Source organism: Bos indicus x Bos taurus, chromosome 9 (assembly GCF_003369695.1).
Source record: "Bos indicus x Bos taurus breed Angus x Brahman F1 hybrid chromosome 9, Bos_hybrid_MaternalHap_v2.0, whole genome shotgun sequence".
In the NCBI taxonomy this organism is placed as follows: Eukaryota; Metazoa; Chordata; class Mammalia; order Artiodactyla; family Bovidae; genus Bos; species Bos indicus x Bos taurus.
In genome coordinates, this window is record NC_040084.1 from 52770212 (window position 1) to 52789651 (window position 19440).

General features: G+C 40.8%; 1 protein-coding gene across 6 annotated transcripts in view; it reads right to left on the reverse strand.

Annotated features, from left to right (window-relative positions):
- The window catches only part of KLHL32 (kelch like family member 32), a 218441-nt gene that overhangs the window by 58819 nt on the left and 140182 nt on the right, over positions 1–19440 (reverse strand). For 5 of the 6 annotated variants that reach the window (XR_003512614.1, XM_027551366.1, XM_027551367.1 and 2 more), the window contains one exon: positions 5453–5668. Coding sequence is in view for 5 of the 6 variants with exons in the window: in XM_027551366.1 (XP_027407167.1) it covers positions 5453–5668 (216 nt within the window). In the remaining variant the exon portion in view is untranslated. The remainder of the gene's footprint in view (positions 1–5452; positions 5669–19440) is intronic. The other variant, XM_027551368.1, reaches the window with a different exon arrangement.

The window sequence follows — 19440 nt, forward strand, 5'->3', positions numbered from 1 at the left end:
AATCAGGCACTGGGTGAGGGAGCACAATTAAGCACAGGGAGCAGAGTCAGAGTTAGCCACATAACACAGGCATGAAGGCGCAGAGCTGGCCACCACCTCTTCAACCTGCTGGCACCACACCAGGGAACAGGAACAGCCAAGCCCTTCCTCATTTCTTTTCAAGTCACAGGATTAACTTGATGCACCTCTGTGTCCACCACACCCCAAGTATTTTTGCGCTTCTATTATAAACTTGGCAGCTATGGGCCAAAGTGGGAAAAGCCCAAGAATTAGAAGACGTGGATTTGATTTCTAGCTCCGTTACTCCAGTTTCCCCATTTGCACCACAGGAGCACAAAGCAATGCAAAACGCAGACGCGTTCTGGAAACCGGGATGTGGTATTCAGACGCGAAGTGTTACGATGGTATTGTTGGACACATAGGACTGTTTGAAGTCCTCCCTTCTCCCTGGCCAGAGGTGCATCTGGGACAGTTTATCATCTTAGAGATAAAAGTCGAACGCTGAGCACATCGCTAGTGTCCTCTATTTTCCAACTATAAAGGGATAGTAGCTTTTTGTTTGGGTTCACTTTCTGGGACTCCTTTTGACGGAAATGATTAAATCAAACCTAAGGTGGGTAGTTTGTGGAGTAGATAAAAGCCCAGGAGGGGCCTGTCAAAAAAATCACTGCATCAGAGGTTGTTGACTACTCTAAACAATATGTGACTTACATCTCTAGAGATATAAAGTGAACGTGTTACTAACAGTATGACTTACAGAGGCAAATTTCCAACTAAAACACAAGAAAAAAATGCTGTTTTAAAAGGTGAAACTCATTTAATATACCAATTTTCTTAGAATAAATCCAGCCTTTTATAGGAATAGTAGGATGCCTTATTATCCATTCAATACATTTTAATATGAAAACTATACATTATTGTTTTTAATTCATTATTTATAGAGTGTAAGAGAACAAGAAGGTAGCATTCAACACAAAGTCTACAGGTACAGCCTGTGGCTCTGGGGACGAAGAATCAAAGACAAATGTAAACATGATTACCCACTCCAATCCCCCCAGCCCCAAACCACATGACATGGTTGCTCTTTGCCAAACTACTGGGATAAAAAAGACTTTCCCTGCCAAGGTCTGGTCTTTTCTGACATCAGTGATGTGACCACTGAATTGTCTGCTCTTTTTATCTACTGAAGTCCAGGCAAAGTTAGGCTCAAAATATGAGGAGGAGCCCTCAAGCCAAGGTTAGTAAAGGATGAAAACCACTGATATATAATTAACACTTATTAAATAATAAGTGCTTTTCACTGAAAGTAGGAAATAGTTAATAAAATAAGAATTAAAGGTAAACAAAACTTTTCCATGTTCAGAAATAAAGCTAAGCTAAATCTCTCTAACCCGACAACTGAACACTTTTAAAGAGCTTTTTACCCCAGGATCTAACTTCTAAAACTGTGCCAAGCACATAACAGGTATACAATAAATAGTCATTTGTAATTCAATAATCTACTGTACCAATTTTTAAATATCCTTGCTTCTGCTACTTCAGAGATTAAATAATAATCCAGAGAGCTGGGTAATGGTTTAAAACCAGAAGGATCCCTCCCAATTGGCATGAGGATTAGGAGAGGGAAATGGAGTTAGCTAACTTGTACTCTGCCTTACATTCCATGGTTTGGGGCATTTAGATGGATAGGGACTTCCCTAGCAGTCCAGTGGTTAAGACTCAATACTTCAAATACAGGGATTCTGGGTTTGATACCTGGTCAGGGAACTAGGATCCCACATGCCATGTGGCGCAACAACAACAAAGAATATTGATAGGTGGACAGCCACACTTTCTCCCTATGCTAGCAAATACAAGAATTTACATAATATATAGGTTTTTCTACAAACTACATTGTCACAGAAAGTAACTTCCCCTTTATTCTCAGAAAAGACTGTGGTTAAAAAAAAAAAAAAAAGGCAGAGAATATACCTTCCTGAGGAAAAAACAGATTATCCAGTACCTCCAATAAGTGGGAGTGGAATGGAACTGTTTCATGGTTTCACTCTAAGTTTTAGAGCAGGACCTCTGGCTCAGTCATCTGAAACTATATGTTGAATCTAACAAGAGAAATTTAACAGGCCCCTGCTGAAACAAAGTCCTAAGTCAAAGCTAAAACCTGAAAGCAAAGTAAAACTGGTGGAGATTTGCCAGGTCACGGATGCCAGTGACCTCACGCCCCATGTTTCCTCCTCTGCTGATTTGCTCCCTTTTAGTCTCCTCTTTCTGTGAACCCAATAACCAATCTGGAATCTGAGAAATTGCTGGCCTTGAACTCTAAGACCAAATTGTTGAGCTGAATTGAACTGAATTAAAAAAAAAAAAAAGATTTTTTTGAGGGAACTTCTCTGTCTTTATATATCCAAAGTGCATATGTGGTAAAGTCTCATCAGTACCTGTGAATATAAAGTGAAGTTAATGAACAGGCCCAGTAGTTTCAGGCTATGGAAGGGAGAAAATAATTGTTTAGGGGGGATGAAGAAGCCTCTGTGAGAGAGAAGACTTAAGATAAAGTTTTTAAAGGTCAGGTGGAAGAAGAGAGAGCAGACAAAAAGCATAATCTCAGGGGATTTCATAGGTTTTCAGATGCACAGAATGGTTATCACGGGCTTTAGCACATTTTAGCGGGAAAGGGACTGGATAAGGGATAGCAGGAAAAAGAAAAAAAAAGTCTGTTCAGTTAGGATAAAGTGACAGTTCTTGTGACATGTCTTTAGAGACAAACTGTGTGAAGTATGGTGAATAATAAAAATTGGGCCTTTTGCCAAATAAAGTAGATATCCCAGATTACATTACCAGTAGATCAGCGAGTGGAAGAGCCACATGTGTAAGGGTGTGTGTGTGTTTACTGAGCTCTCACATAAGTTACCAGTTGCACATAATCAAACGGCACCATCCCTCCATCCGCTTTTCTATTACTTGTCCTACTTTGTGCCAATTTTCTGTTTCCTCCCCAACACCCCTAGATTCACTGTTCTTCTTTCAGACACAGGATAGGGATTTGTCAAAGTCAATGAGCACTTTATTACAGTGAGAACGTTCTGTAATGAACAATTCAGCAATTTAATGAGATTCTGTAGATCTGTCTCCAACCTGTCCATCAAGTTTCACTTCCATAAAGTCACCCTGACACTAATCCTCCGGCATACCCAATCTTCACCCTGGGCTGAATATCAGATTCTTCCCTGGTATACTGCATTACCAGTATAACCTCAGCAAAAATGATGAATTTAACTATACTTGAGGTGATATAACTGGACTGATCTGATTTTTCTCTATTGAGTTGAGTACGAGGGAACTACTTATTTACAAAGATAATGCAAAAATAGTTTCTCATTGCCCGTTGAATGCCTAAATTGATAATATTTCTGTGAGTCTTTTAATTCTTTCTTTAGGACCAAGTCTAAGAAAATATTGCCTGCAGCAGAAAGCAGCTTTTGAGATTCTACATTATAATATTAGTAACCTTTAGAGAGGCAATTACAGGAACTCCTATGTGAATAGCGTGAAATTTTTGGACACTCGCACATCTGTACATTACCATGTTGATACCTGGCAGTGCTTTCAACCATGCCACAAAAAGAGACAGAAGCCACAGGGATGGTTGGCTCACATCTCAATTTGGTTAGAAATAATCAAATGCAGAATTCATTCTAAGTCTTTTTCCCTTTGGGAAGTCGAGAAAAATATGACAATTCCTCACTTTGAATTAACCAGAGTAATTCTGATGATTTGTGCTTTCCACAGATAATTAAAATTCATACCCCAAACTCATCCTCACCAACACTTCTGACCTCTGCCTGAACGAACATTATGAGATATACCTAAGAAGCAGAAAATAATTTGTGGCTTGTTTTTTCCACTTATATTTTCTTGTCAAGACAGCATGGAATACTTGAAAGATGAGGGCAGGTGTCAGCAAACATGGATTTGAAGCCTGGATCTGCTTTGTAACCCTGAGGCAAGACACTGAAGCCTCATTTTGTTTGTCCAGAGGATGGAATGATAACAGCCATTCTTCGGGCTTGTTGTGATGATAATTTAGTAAGTTTGGAAAGAGCCTGGGTCCTGGAAGGCCCTCAGTACACTGCAGGTCTTATCCTCACTGGTGGAAGCAATGGTGAAGAGGAAAGTTGCTGATTAAAGTAAGATAAACAAAGAAATTAGGGAGAAAGGCATCAGGAGAATAAGCCATCAGTAGAATCAGATGTGGGCTTCCCAGATGGCTCAGTGGTAAAGAATCTGCCTGCCAATTCAGGAGACCTGGGTTCGATCCCTGAGTCAGGAAGATCCCCTGGAGAAGGAAATGGCAACTCACCCCAAGTATTCTTGCCTGGAGAATCCCCATGGACAGAGGAGCCTGGCGGGCTATAGTCCATGGGGTCACAAAGAGTTGGACACAACTTAGCAATTAAATCACCACCACCAGAGAATCAGACATTGGATAATTCACAACTACCTATGACTCCATTTCAGCCAGAATTAAAGTATTCTCTGAATGTCTTTGATAAGATACAAGGTGCCTCATCTGCTAATAGAAGACTTCATATTTTTACTTGTATTTTGTATATAAATATTTTTCAAATGACCATGAAATCTTGAAGGTACGGAATCCAAGAAGTAACAAGATGGCTAGCCACTGCTTCAGAGAGGAAGATGGAAAGTATAAGGAGAAGCGGGGAAAGATGGACTCTGTCTTTGGAAAACAGTCAGACTGTGGTGACTGTGTGGTGACAGTTTTCCAAAGACACTGTGTGGATTGTTCAAGTATAGTCACTGGAGATGAGCACAATGGATTTCAACTGAATAATCAACTTGAAAACACAAAACATCCTCTGCCCCCTAAACAAAAGGTATCTGAAAGGAATGCTATGTCAGGTAAAAAGGCAGGGCATAGGAAAACAGCAATGAGCACAGAATGAAGGAAGGAAAGAGATTTTCCCAAAGCGAAACAGAAAGAGCTTCATCTCATTTAAGGTCCCAGCTGCTCTCTACTGTAACAAAAGCCTCTTTCTGAACTGTTTACCAGAAAGCCCAGAATTTATTCTGATTCCATTGGTCTTAAATAGGCATAAATATCGCTTTACAATCTATCCTTCTCATATTCAGCTTCAGTAACTATGTTTGGCAAGAGAATATAAACCCTTGACTCTTTCTGATATAACCCCCTTAGGTTCTGGAAAGCCATGGTGAGGGTCTGAGGAATCTTACCTGTGATTCCCTCAGTTAAGCTGAGCAGGATCAAGCCTCAAGGGCTGGTGTTCTCCAATTACTTGCCCATCAAGGACATGACTTCTAAAACTTCAACTCCAATGTGGAGTTGACAAAATAGTTGTCATTGTTCCTCAGTCCTTTAACTTTTAATCATTCCATGACTTCGCGCCGAAGGAGGACCCATGCAGAGTGCCCTTACCTGCCAGATCTGCTCTTCGCTCAAGGAGGTCAGGCGGTCGCTCTTCAGTACCTCCTGAAGCAGACAATAAGGCAGCGTTAGAATGTCCTCCGGCCGACTCTTCAGGAGCTCAGAGAGGTGTTTCACTAAGAAATCGATCACTGCCTTCTCCAACAAAGTGAGGTTAAAGAGGTCAGCAAGTCTGTACAGATCCAAGTAATTAAAGCTATTTAATTCCTGGGTGTCAAAAAAATAAAAATAAAAATGGAAAAAGATCTCTTAGAAATCAATCCAAGAAAGAATAAGCAAGAAATTCAGACTCCCCAAAGTTTGCATGACAGGAGTGGGAGAAAGGGAACTATACAAAACAACAAAATCCTCATTACAAGGCTCTGGGAAGAGAACTAGTATTCTAGAATTTAACATTTTTCCCCCTTATTTTGTCCCTCTTAAAACCCATGTACTTAAAGACGTCTTAATAAAGGGGCTGAAAGGGGTTTCTGGTTTCACTGGCAAAAATGTTACTTTGCAACCTTTTAGGAACATTTTCCCAATTAAAATAATTTTTTTCATTTTATAGCTCTCAGGTGATACATTTTTTCCACTAAAGAGAAAATGAGGGCAGGTAGTGTGGGAGCCCTACACTTTTTCCAAAACCTCAAATTAAACACAGAGTTAAAAACAACTGACAATGAATTAAAACAATGATTTTTACATGTAAAGTCTCAGGGAATGAGGAAATATCACAGAAAAGATTCCTGTCCTGAGTAATTCTATATTGAATGCACCTGAGATGAACGATTTATAACTGTTCTTTGCTTTTATCAACTGCAGACAGTCAATGCCAATCTTTTCAGAGTTTCTGTTGCAATACTGTGTTGTGAGGGGGTGGGGTGGGATTTTGCCTGTCTCTACAAGTTCTCAAACTCATAACCAAGCTATAAAATAATGCCACCAGAAGCCAGGACATCTGTGAAATCTCTGCCTTGTACCTCTGCAAGAACCATAGTTGGCATGCAGATTTGTTGATGGAAAACTTACCTATTTCAAGTAGACTGAGAGTAGGCTCTGTCCTAGTTGTCTTCATTTTCAACTTGCAATTATTATTACAATATTTCCCAGTAACTTAAGGAATGCAGAACACCATCAGATGGCTATTTTAGTCCATTGACTGATTTATTTTCAACATACTTAGCCCTGTTTTTAGTTATCTAAAAAGTATTAAGAACTCTTTCTAAGACCTACATATTCTAATATATCTGTTTCCATCACAGTTTAAGGTTTAAAGGAATATGTGCTAAACGGGCACTCTTCCACATGGTAGCCTACTAGCCAGCCACATGTACCTATTCAGCATCTGAAATGTAGCCAGTGTGATTTGAGATGTGCTCTAAGTGTTAAATATAGGCTTCCCAGGTGGCACAGTGGTAAAGAATTCACCTGCCAATGCAGGACACGTGGGTTCGATCCCTGGGTGGGGAAGATACCCTGGAGGAGGAAATGGCAACCCACTCCAGTATTACTTGCCTGAGAATCCCATGGACAGAGAAGCCTGGCAGGTTACACTCCATGGGGTCACAGAGAGTCTGACATGACTGAGTGACTGAGCATGCATGCATGCATAATGTTAAATATATATGAAAGCAAAGAGTAAGAAAAATAGAATGTAAAATATCTCATTAATAATTTTTATATTGATTATATGTTGAAATGGTATTACTCTGGATATAGATTAAATATATTATCACTAATTTCACCTGTTTTTTTTTACTTTTAAGGCAGCTACTAGAAAATTTTAAATTAATATATACGACTTCCATTATGTTTCTACTGTACAATGTTTTTCTAAATAATGAAAAGTATAATGAAGATGTAAAAACAGGTCTCAGAGTAACAGTTGCATCATCATCACAGCCACCTGATTCTTTTTCTTTAGATTCTATTTCTTTTGGTGGGAGATGACACTTTAATTACATTCCTAACAGGAGTCAAGCTACATGACTTCAGTAATCAGACATAAGATTCTGGCTCTTGATAGCTCTATTTGCCAACACAATTGAAAAAGAATAAATAACTTGTCTTTGAAATGAAGTTTACCACAGTTAACCACTAAAATTCATTACAACTCAAAATATCTAAGGGTCCACTCACAGCCACTCAATTAAAATATGTTGGCTTTCCATTCAGCAGACTTTATCAAAGGAATACTGCAGATTCTGCCTCCAGCACCGATTTTTTTAAAGTACTGTTTAAACTCATTCTCCAAATCTTACCTTTTCAGATTGGTAAATTCTACTATGGAAGGAAAGAATATGTAACCCTTGCACGTGGAGCTTCTACAGCCAACTTTAGGACCATCTTCTTGGAATGAGTAAGTTATTTCTAGTCAGTACATCTAGGAAGCAAGTTTAACAGCTTCTGGGCCCTGGATTCGATTTTAGCTTCCAGGTAAGTCACTCTGCAGCCTTCCCTGGCAGCTCAGCTGCTAAAGAATCTGCCTGTAATGCGGGAGGCCTGCGTTGGATCCCTGGGTTGGGAAGATCCCAAGGAGAAGGGAGAGGCTACCCACTCCAGTATTCTGCCCTGGAGAATTCCATGGACTATTAGAGCCCATGGGGTTGCAAAGAGTCGGACACGACTGAGCGACTTGGCTTCTACTACTAAGTCACTCTGCAGCTGCTCAGAAGCGTGGGGTGTCAGCGCCCTCCACGGGCACAGGTTTAGGCACCCCGGGCACACGCCTAAACCTTGCCTCAATTCAGTGGGGCATTGGCCGGCGGCACCGTGCAGAAACACGAGCATGCGCAGAGGCAGAAACAACCAAGCTCGGCAAAGTTAAAGGTGAACGCGCACAGCACAGGGATGGTGGTTTTTTTTTTTCCCACTCATTCTGCCAAAAAGGTATGCATGACCATGAGTTTGGGGCTGGATTATGCAGTAGTAATCAAATATTCTTTTTTAAGTATCTTTGTATAGAGATACTGGGTTTCTTCAGATTAGAAGTCAGTCCAGTTCAAAATTGCAGCAGACCAGAGAATTAATATGAGATTTTAAAAAGTGTGTTTCTCTTCTGCTGTGTTCCTTTTGAATGTAATCATTTAATTCCTACTTCCACAGTCCTGAAATATTTTTGTTTCCTAAGGGTATAATTTTTTATCACTCCTAAATCCAATCTAACAGAGCATTTGATATTAGTGGAGAACGAAGGCTAAATGGACGTGTCAATGCTTGAGTGAAGAGCAAAGGCAAACTCAGCTGACACATACTGGTGCACAAGAGAAACAACAGTTAAAAGTGCTCCCTGACTTTACCTTTTCATTTCTCCTCTCTGCGGCTTAAAAGCATAGTTTCCCCAAATCGCCAGTGCTCTCTCTGTCAAAGCTTCTGGTTCCCCTTGCTATGCATACTTAGCACCTCGGTAGTCACACTGTGTAAAGTGGGGAACTGAGAGGAAAAAACAAAACCTTCACTGAGGTCTTGATACCACAGTATACATCCCTCCTACTGGGGCCATGTGCTCATGTGAGTCTTGAGCAAAATCATCGCTTGTTGTTCTATTGGCTAAGACCATGTGCAAGCAAAAAATAATGCTGCTTTTAAGGATTCCCATTAATGTGATGGGGGAGGTGGGAAGCAATGGTTAAACTGCATTGAATGTTCATCTATAATTCTCTGCATGGAAAAAAAAAATCATCACTGTTATGGAAATAGTGCCATTATGTGTCTGGTTATAAACAGTAATATATTTGTTCATTGCATAAAACTCAGGAAGTACAAAGTATGGAAAAGAAAACAAAAATCATTTCTATTTCACCATGCAGAGATAATCACTATTAATGTTTCTGTACATATTTCTAGACTTTTTTTTGAAAGAACTCTTTTATATATATAAGAAAGAGAAAGAACAATTGTATTCAGGAGCAGAACAAACCATCAACAGCCACAGGCACTCAGAGGCAATCCAGGTTGGTGGAGAAGAGCAAAGCCCACAGAATCAGGTAGACCTGGTTCAAATCCAGCATGTTAATTATTATTGTTGGCTATGACCTTGGATCAGTCACTGAACCTCTGTTATTCCTCATTTACAAAACGGAGAGTCCACCCAGTTCATGTTGTTATAGAGATGACAGAAAAGCACTTACCACACAGCTTGGTCCACAGAAAGCAGACAGTAGATTTGGCAGGCAAGGAACCATTAAGTACATTTGAGCACTGTTGTTTGGCATCCATAAACCCTGATTCATCACTGATGCAAGGAGGGCAAAGTGAAGAATGTGGTCCCTTCATGTATCAAAGTCTTAAATAAGCTGCACCAGTAAGTCAGGGAAAAGGAGGCAAGCCAAGTAAAAACCATACAATTGAGTCATAAATTGCTTACATGTTAAGGCCTCCCACTTCTATATTATTAGCGCAAACCTCTCTCCTAAGCTCTGAATTCATTTTCCCAACTGCCTATAACAGGACATCTTCTCTTGGCTATTCCACAGCCATACTGAACTCAACATACCAACGCTGAACTTATATTTTGCAAACTTGTATCTTCTCCTATATCCCCCTTCTTGGAGAATGAGCACATTCTGTCCCCACAGCAGGGTCCCCAAAGGTGGGCCATATTCCTCCCTCATAGCCAGTTGGTCACCAAGTTCTGTTTGCTCTTCCTCCTTAGCATTTCTTGTTCTGTTCATTATCTCCTATCCAGACTTCCTACAACAGGGTCCTGAATTGCAATTTCCTGCTCCCAGTATCAGACTCTCAATCCTCTATTTTTACAAGACTCTAACCATATTGATCATCCGTTTAAAACCCATCAATAGGTATCCATTTGCTTAATGGAGAGAAGTCCAAACTCAGTTGCAATGCATAGCCTTCCATAACCTGCTGACCTGCTTACCCTGTAGTGTAACAGTCCTACACACCTTCGCTTGGCTTCCACCATTTCAATGACCTATACATTCACATCATGTGCCAGAACCACACCAGGCATAAATAAAACAGAAACGAAGAAAAATAGGCAGTTCTCAGGCTTCATAAGATGTATAGTCTATTGGAAGAGTAAGCCATTAATAAAAAGTGTTGAAAATGAATGGAAAATTATCACTGAGGTAAAGGTTACAAAGGGTAGAACAGAGAGCTATAAATGCCCAGTGGATAGATCTGACCTGGAGTGGAAAGATACTAATGGTGTCCCAGAGAAGCCAACATGCAGCTGATAACTGAAGAAGGGCAGATTAACTTGGCAAAGTGTGGGGTGGGGTGCATATTAACTATATTTTCTTGTTTTCTGTATCTTGATGCTTTGGCATCAGGGGCCTCACTGACTGGGGAGAGACCACCTCTCCCTTGGGATAGCCAATTTTTAGAAGGATGCACCTTTTATATGCAGAGTAACCAATCAAGAGCCCAAACTGCCACCCACCTCCTCTAGCGGATTCCTACACTCCAGGTGTCAATATTCCTCTACATTCCCAGGTGTCTCAAATGATAAAGAACCCACCTGCCAATGCAGGATCCACAGGAGATGCAGGTTTGATCCATGGGTTGCGAAGATCCCCTGGAGGAGGAATTGGCACCCCACTACAGTATTTTCGCCTGGGAAATCCTATGGATTTCCTATGTAGCCTGGTGAGTTACAGTCCATGAGGTCCAAAGAGTTGGACACTACTGAAGTGACTGACCATGCACGTGCTCAATGAACCTAGGGCTAAGTAGCAGACACCTAGAGATGGCCTATATAACTTACACTGGATAAGCCTGCTTATCAGCCTTGTCTTTCCTGAGGAAGCCACAACAAATGCCCTTGCCCACTATTTCCCTTCACTCCTTCCACCTCCTGTTCAACCCTGACACTTACCCCTGTGGCCCCACGGGCTTTGCCATGCTGCCATCTTGGGAAATGTAAGTAACAAAGTATCGTTTCAATGGCAGTGGTCTCCTGATTTGTTGGTTTTACCATCAGCTCAGTTCAATTCCTCAGTTGTGTCCGACTCTTTGAGAACCCATGGACTGCAGCACACCAGGCTTCCCTGTCCATCACCAACCCCTGGAGCTTGCTCAAACTCGTGTCCATTGAGTCAGTGATGCCATCCAACCATCTCATCCTCTGTTGTCCCCTTCGCCTCCTGCTTTCAATCATTCCCAGCATCAGGGTCTTTCCCAATGAGTCAGTTCTCCGCATCAGGTGGCCAAAGTAATTGGAGCTTCAGCTGCAGCATCAGTCCTTCCAATGAATATTCAAGACTGATTTCCCTTAGGACAGACTAGCTGGAACTCCTTGAAGACCAAGGGACTCTCAGGAGTCTTCTCCAACACCACAGTTCAAAAGTATTGATTCTTTGGTGCTCACCTCTCTTTACAGTCCAACTCTCACAACCATACATGACTACTGGAAAAACCATAGCTTTGACTAGATGGACCTTTGTTGGCAAAGTAAAGTCTCTGCTTTTTAATATGCTGTCTAGGTTGGTCATAACTTTTCTTCCAAGGAGCAAGCATCTTAATTTCATGGCTGCAGTCACCATCTGCAGTGATTTTGGAGCCCCAAAAAATAAAGTCTCTAACTGTTTCAATTGTTTCCCCATTTGCCATGAAGTGATTAGACCGGATGCCATGATCCTAGTTTTCTGAATATTGAGTTTTAAGCCAACTTTTTCACTCTCCTCTTTCACTTTCATCAAAAGGCTCTTTAGTTCTTCACTTTCTGACATAAGGTGGTATCATCTGCATATCTGAGGTTACTGATATTTTCTCCCAGTGATCTTGATTCCAGCTTGTGCTTCATCCAGCCCAGCGTTTCTCATGATGTACTCTGCATATAAGTTAAATAAGCAGGGTGACAATATACAGCCTTGACATACTCCTTTCCCAACTTGGAACCAGTCTGCTGTTCCATGTCCAGTTCAACTGTTGCTTCTTCACCTGCATACAGATTTTTCAGGAGGCAGGTCAGGTGGTCTGGTTTTTCCATCTCTTTAAGAATTTTCACAGTTTGTGGTGATCCTCACAGTCAAAGGCTTTGGCATAGTCAATAAAACAGACGTAGATTTTTTTTCTGGAACTCTCTTGCTTTTCCAGTGATCCAACAGATGTTGGCAGTATGATCTCTGGTTCCTCTGCCTTTTCTAAATCCAGCATGACCATCAGAAAATTCACAGTTCATGTATTGTTGAAGCCTGGCTTAGAGAATTTTGAGCATTACTTTGCTAGCATATGAGATGAGTGCAATTATGCGGTAGTTTGAACATTCTTTGGCATTGCCTTTCTTTGGGATTGGAATGAAAACTGACCTTTTCCAGTCCTGTGGCCACTGCTGAGTTTTGCAAATTTGCTGCCATATTGAGTGAAGCACTTTCACAGCATCATCTTTTAGGATTTGAAATAGCTCAACCAGAATTCCATTACCTTTGTTAGGAATTCCATTACCTTTGTTACTAGCTTTGTTTGTAGGGATGTTTCCTAAGGCCCACTTGACTACGCATTCCAGGATGTCCGGCTCTAGGTGAATGATCACACCATCATGATTACCTGGGTCATGAAGATCTTTTTTGTATAGTTCTTCTGTGTGTTCTTGCCACCTCTTCCTAATATCTTCTGCTTCTGTTAGGTCCATACCATTTCTGTCCTTTATTGTGTCCATCTTTGCATGAAATGTTCCCTTGGTATCTCTAATTTTCTGGAAGAGATCTCTAGTCTTTCCCATTCTATTGTTTTCCTCTATTTCTTTGCACTGATCACTGAGGAAGGCTTTCTTATTTCTCCTTGCTATTCTTTGGAACTCTCCATTCAACTGGGTATATCTTTCCTTTTCTCCTTGCCTTTCATTTCTCTTCTTTTCACAGCTATTTTTAAGGCCTCCTCAGACAACCATTTTCCCTTTTTGCATTTCTTTTTCTTGGGGATGGTCTTGATCACTGCCTCCTGTACAATGTCATCAACCTCTGTCCATAGTTCTTTAGGCACTCTATCAGATCTAATGCCTTGAATCTACTCGTCACTTCCACTGCATAATCATAAGGGATCTGATTTAGGTCATACCTGAATAGTCTAGTGGTTTTCCCTATTTCCTTCAATTTAAGTCTGAATTTTGCAATAAGGAGTTCATGATCTGAGCCACAATCAGTTTCCAGTCTTGTTTTGCTGACTGTATAGAGCTTCTCCATCTTTGGCTGCAAAGAATATAATCAATCTGATTTCCGTGTTGGCCATCTGGTGATGTCCATGTGTAGAGTCTTGTGTTGTTGGAAGAGGGTGCTTGCTATGACCCATGCGTTCTCTTGGCAAAACTGTTAGCCTTTGACCTACTTCATTCTGTATTCCAAGGCCAAATTTGCCTGTTACTCCAGGTACCTCTTGACTTCCTACTTTTGCTTTCCAGTCCCCTATAACGAAAAGGACATCTTTTTTGGATGTTAGTTCTAGAAGGTCTTGTAGGTCTTCATAGAACCATTCAACTTCAGCTTTTTCAGCATTACTGGTCAGGGCATAGACTTGGATTACTATGATATTGAATGGTTTGCCTTGGAAACAAAGAGAGATCATTCTGTTGTTTTTGAGATTACATCCAAGTACTGCATTCCACACTTTTCTGTTGACTATGATGGCTACTCCATTTCTTCTAAGGGATTCTTGCCCACAGTAGTAGATATAATGGTCATCTGAGTAGATATAATGGTCATCTGAGTTAAATTCACCCATTCCAGTCCATTTTAGTCCGCTGATTCCTAAAATGTCGACATTCACTCTTGCCATCTCCTGTTTGACCACTTCCAATTTGCCTTGATTCATGGACCTAACATTCCAGGTTCCTATGCAGTATTGCTCTTTACAGCATCAGACCTTGCTTCCACCACCAGTCACATCCACAACCTGGTGGTATTTTTTTGGCTCTTTCTCTGCATTCTTTCTGAAGTTATTTCTCCACTGATCTCCAGTAGCATATTGGGCACCTACTGACCTGGGGAGTTCATCTTTCAGTGTCCTATCTTTTCGCCTTTTCATACTGTTCATGGGGTTCTTAAGGCAAGAATACTGAAGTGGTTTGCCATTCCCTTCTCCAGTGGACCATGTTTTGTCAGAACTCTCCACCATGACCCATCCTCTTGGGTGGCCCTACACAGCATGGCTCATAATATCATTGAGTTAGACAAGGCTATGGTCCGTGTGATCAGTTTGGTTAGTTTTCTGTGATTTTCATTCTGTCTGCTGATGGAAAAGGATAAGAGGCTTATGGAAGCTTCCTGATGGGAGAGACTTACTGAGGGGGAAACTGGGACTTGTTCTGATGGGCGGGGCCATGCTCAGTAAATCTTTAATCCAATTTTCTGTTGATGGGCAGGGCTCCCTGTTGTTTGACCTGAGGCCAAACTATGGTGGAGGTAATGAAGATAATGGTGACCTCCTTCAAAAGGTCCCATGCACTCAGTGCCCCAGACGCTGCAGAAGGCCACCGCTGACCCACACCTCCATCAGAGACTCTTAGACACTCACGGGCAAGTCTGGGTAAAGTTTGTTGACTACAAGATGGTGGAGTAGAAGGACGTGCACTCATCTTCTCCTGCGAGAACTCCAAAATTACAACTCACTGCTGAACAACTGTTGACAGAAGAATGTTGGATCCCACCAAAAAAGGATACCCCACGTCCAAGGGCAAAGGAGAAGCCCCAGCAAGACAGTAGGAGGGGCAAAATCACCTTTAGAATCAAACCCCATACCTGCCAGAGATGCTTGAAGGGCTCTAACAAACCTTGTGTGCACCAGGACCCAGAGACCCCACAGAGACTGAGCCAGAACTGTGTCTGAGTATCTCCTGAGGGGGTATGGATTAGCAGTGGCCTGTTGCAGGGGCAGAGAGCCCTCAGAACTTACACAGGACTGGGAAAACAGACTCTTGGAGGGCACAATCAAAACCTTGTGTGCACCAGGACTCAGAAGAAAGGAGCAGACTCCACAAGACACTAGTTTCACCATACCTGAATAATAATAAAACCTATATTTTAAAACAGGATGGTGATGGGATTGAGGGAGAATACTCCAGAAGCAACAACACTTGCAAAATTCCTATGGATGAGGAATCATGTTTCCATCTTTCTATCTGACCTTACCTGAAGTAGCATATCCCCCCCTCTATCCTCTCCATGCCTCCCTCTATCACATTACTGCATTTTCTTTGCCTTGAGCACACATCACTATCTGAAATTATCTTCTGCATTTATTTGCCTACTTATTCATGATGTGTGTGTCCCCTTTCCTAAGTCCCAAGTTCTATAGGAAAAGGGACTTATCTGTTTTATTCACTGCTATACCCCTAATGCCCCAAACACTGCCAAGCACATAGGGGCTCAAGCCACACTTACTGAATGAATGAATCCATTTTACTTTTTCAGCTTCCCTTGTTCAGGTCGAATAGACCACATCCTTCTTTGTGCCTCCACCCTGTCCTCTGTAGATTTCTAGCAGTCCACTTGTCACTGTAAGCAAATGCTCTTTGATTACAGATCTGTCTACTAAATCTAAAGTGCTTGGCGCCAAGGACTGTATTGTGCCCCTGGTATTTATCAGGGAACAGATGCTCAATACATAGGAGTATAATCAAAGAATAGCCATGAGCTTTTTCCACGTATTTATAACCAAGCAAAACCAGAATGGGCCATGCCTCTCCAACATGCCTACCCAATTTTGAATATCATCGAAATTGGGCCATTTTCATACCTCACTGGCCTCCCTCATCTTCCCTGTCTCTTTCTGGTCTTCGTTCCTACACATTCACAAGGCAAAGCCAGTGGTCAGTTTTCCAAATGGGAAAATTGTTACTAGTATCTAGAGTTGAAAGTGTTTAAAGCCAAGCGCAATATAATAGCTCTGCTGTGAAAAAAGATTCAAATATTTCAATCCACCCAAAATTTCTTTTTTAGCCCAAGAAAATTACTTTCTCTATCAACTGGCTATTCAGATCAAAGTAGCTTTTCAAATGATACTTTCTTCTAGTTATGAGATTGTCTCCCTTCTCTTATATACTGTGACTTAGAAATCCAAGTAACTCAGTAGAGGCGGTAGTTTTGAATTGAAGTTATAGCTCAGCAACAAGAAACTCTGAGTAAAAGGAAAATCTTTTATTTTTCTAAAAAGGTTTCATTTCTGTCACACTGCTTCTCACTTAAAATTTACTTTCTATTCAGAATTATGGTGTATACATTGTTGTTCTTTGGGGAATCTTTTTAAATAGTATTTATTTTCCTCTGGTTTAGGGCTATTTGGCTTCTCTCTTCCCTTCTATTTGTTTCTCATAGTGTGAATGACAAGTTAAATAACAGAAGAAGAGCCATAAAATGTGTCCCCAATACTATCCTAGCTATAGAAGAAATACCAGTTTTGCAAGTACAATAGTTCTTAAACCTTATATATTCCCCAAATTCAGTCTTTTGGTGTGGCCTATGTCCTTAATTAATTAAAAATGGTTACTCCCCAGATTAACTATTGAATACATAGTAGGGAAAAGAAAGCACAGGAAAGGAAAATGCTATCTTATTTTGGCTTATATTCAAAGGTAATTACTTTTGTGAGGCAAATTATCAGGTGGTAAGGATGTGAGTGAAAGTAGGGGCAGTTTGGGGGCTGTGGGTGAACTCTGTGGCCCTTTAACCAAACCAAGGGAGACAGAATAAGTCCACTGCTGTGATGGATGGCAGGGTTCTCATCTGTAACTGAGCGACTGGTCTTTATGTATTAGCAAGTGTCTTTCAATATCCTAATTAAGCAAGTATTAATAATTAGTGATGAAAGTTCATACAAGACAAAAGAAAGATCAGAGATTTAAGCCTATCCCTGAACCAGTGTCACCCAGACAGTGCACTCTAATACACATTCTTGAATAGGAGAAAATGGTGCAGCCTTATAGCAGAGGTCTGCAGGTTCACTGTATATAACCCACAGCCTAGCTTATGTATGCCACAGCCTAGAGACATGTGTTGACGTGTGACAACACTGATACAAGCTGGAAATCAATAATGCATATTTCTAATACATAGTCTGTCTTTGTTTCAGACACACTCACATGTATCCTGGCCTAACTGTCAGTAACCCCTGGCCCATCCAGCACTGCAGTTTAATCATAGCCCTGGCATGGGAATTATGCAGAGCACAGAAAATACGTGTTATCTTATGACTGCATCTACTGTAGAGTATCCCAATGTCAGCTCCACAAATACTCTTCCTCAAATCTAGGAGTCCATGTTAAAATGACAAGATTAGGAAATCTAACGAAGATGCTTTAACACCATGGATACCTATGCAAAACACAGCCTTAATAACACCTATTTCTCTTGTCACCTCATGTAATTCTGAGACCATTATTGACTTGCAAAACAAAAGTGAGCATCAACAACCTGTACTTAGGAATGGAAAACGATGAATTATGCTCAAGATAAACCACCTCTCTCAAAGTCAAATTAAAAGTAATGCTCTTTTGATTTCCTGAATTCCCCACCCCTCCCTCACAAGAAGACCAAACTGAATGGGATTCCAAATTTTTCTAGGTAATAATACTTAAAAGATGTGACTATTTTGACAATGCTGTGTTTCATCGTTATAATTATAACCTTTCTTTTCCAAACTATTGATCCCCTTCATTTATACCTCCTTTCAAAATGTCACCTCAATTACCACATGTCAATACTTTACTAAGATAAAGATGGTCAGGAGAGAGAGTGGTTTCTATGCCTCTCATCTAATAGCATGCATCAAACTTGAAGTTCTATTATAAAATGTTGACAATGTCTAAGGATGTCTCTAAATGAAAAGTCACTCTTGCTACGGAAGTCAAGAAATCTTAAAAAAAACTATTCACAAATAGATTCCAAATAGCCTGGTACAGTTACTCTACATGTAAAACCAGTATGATTTGATGTCTACCAAGTTAACTAGAAGTTAAGTAAAAACACTATATTGGCAGCTTATAAAGACCAAACACCAAGTCAGACATAGTAAATATGAAGCTTTTGGTCTCTAAGTTCTCATGTTTCCCACTTCAAGTCTACTGTCACATCCCAATGAACTTGTCACTAAGCTGTTCATGCAGATATCTTCCAATAAGTAAAAAGCTTCCAGTAAGCTAGTAAAAGGTAGGTTTTATATCTTATCCTTTTTGTATCCTGTACAATACCAATGACAATGTTTTATCACAGATTGTAACTTAAAAATATTTGTTGGATTATGAATTTTAAAAACCTACACATTTTGTTTTTGTGTTTTGAGAGTTATGTTTTATTTGGTGGGAATTTTTAGGACTTCAAGCCCAGGAGACAGCATCTCAAGTAACCCTGAGAGAACTGCTCTGAGGAGGCAAGGTTCTCTGAGGGGGTGAGGAGGGAAGAGTCAGGTTATACAGAAGTATTACAACAAAGGGAAGGTTTTCTGAACGTCAGAAGATTACTGTTAATTAAAGAACACCAGAGATCTCAAATTAAGGAATTTAGTGCTTTTCTACATATGGGAAGATCCAAGAGTCTGGGCTTACAGAAATCATTACTTTCCTGTGCATCTCAGAGCTCAGAGTGTGGTTTTTCACATCCTGAGCTCCCTTGGGGCTCACCGTAGGGAGTGACTGCAGTCCTGGGGGCTGCTGGATCACAGGATTGTCCCCTTCCTCAGTGCCCTTAGGCTCAGGAACTCATGTGGGGGGGCTGCAATCACTGATGACTGTGACATCCTTGTTTACCGATATGGCGGGAAATATTCCAATCCCCAGTCCCTCCCCTTGGTCAGGAATTCGACCAACATGTGGGAGACATTTCATGACAATTTTTGTTCCACAGGGCTGGGAGGCTCCTCCCAGATTAGGCTAAAATTCTCACTGATATGCCACTCCAGGTGTTAATTTCCAGAGTAGGCTCATTGACAGATTATAAAAGGTTCTCTGGATCTGCTATCTTCTAACCTAGTATAATCCAGGAGATACTTCCCTTGTAAAAAAAAAAGAAAAAAAAATTTTTTTTGAAGCATATCCATGACTTCAAGTG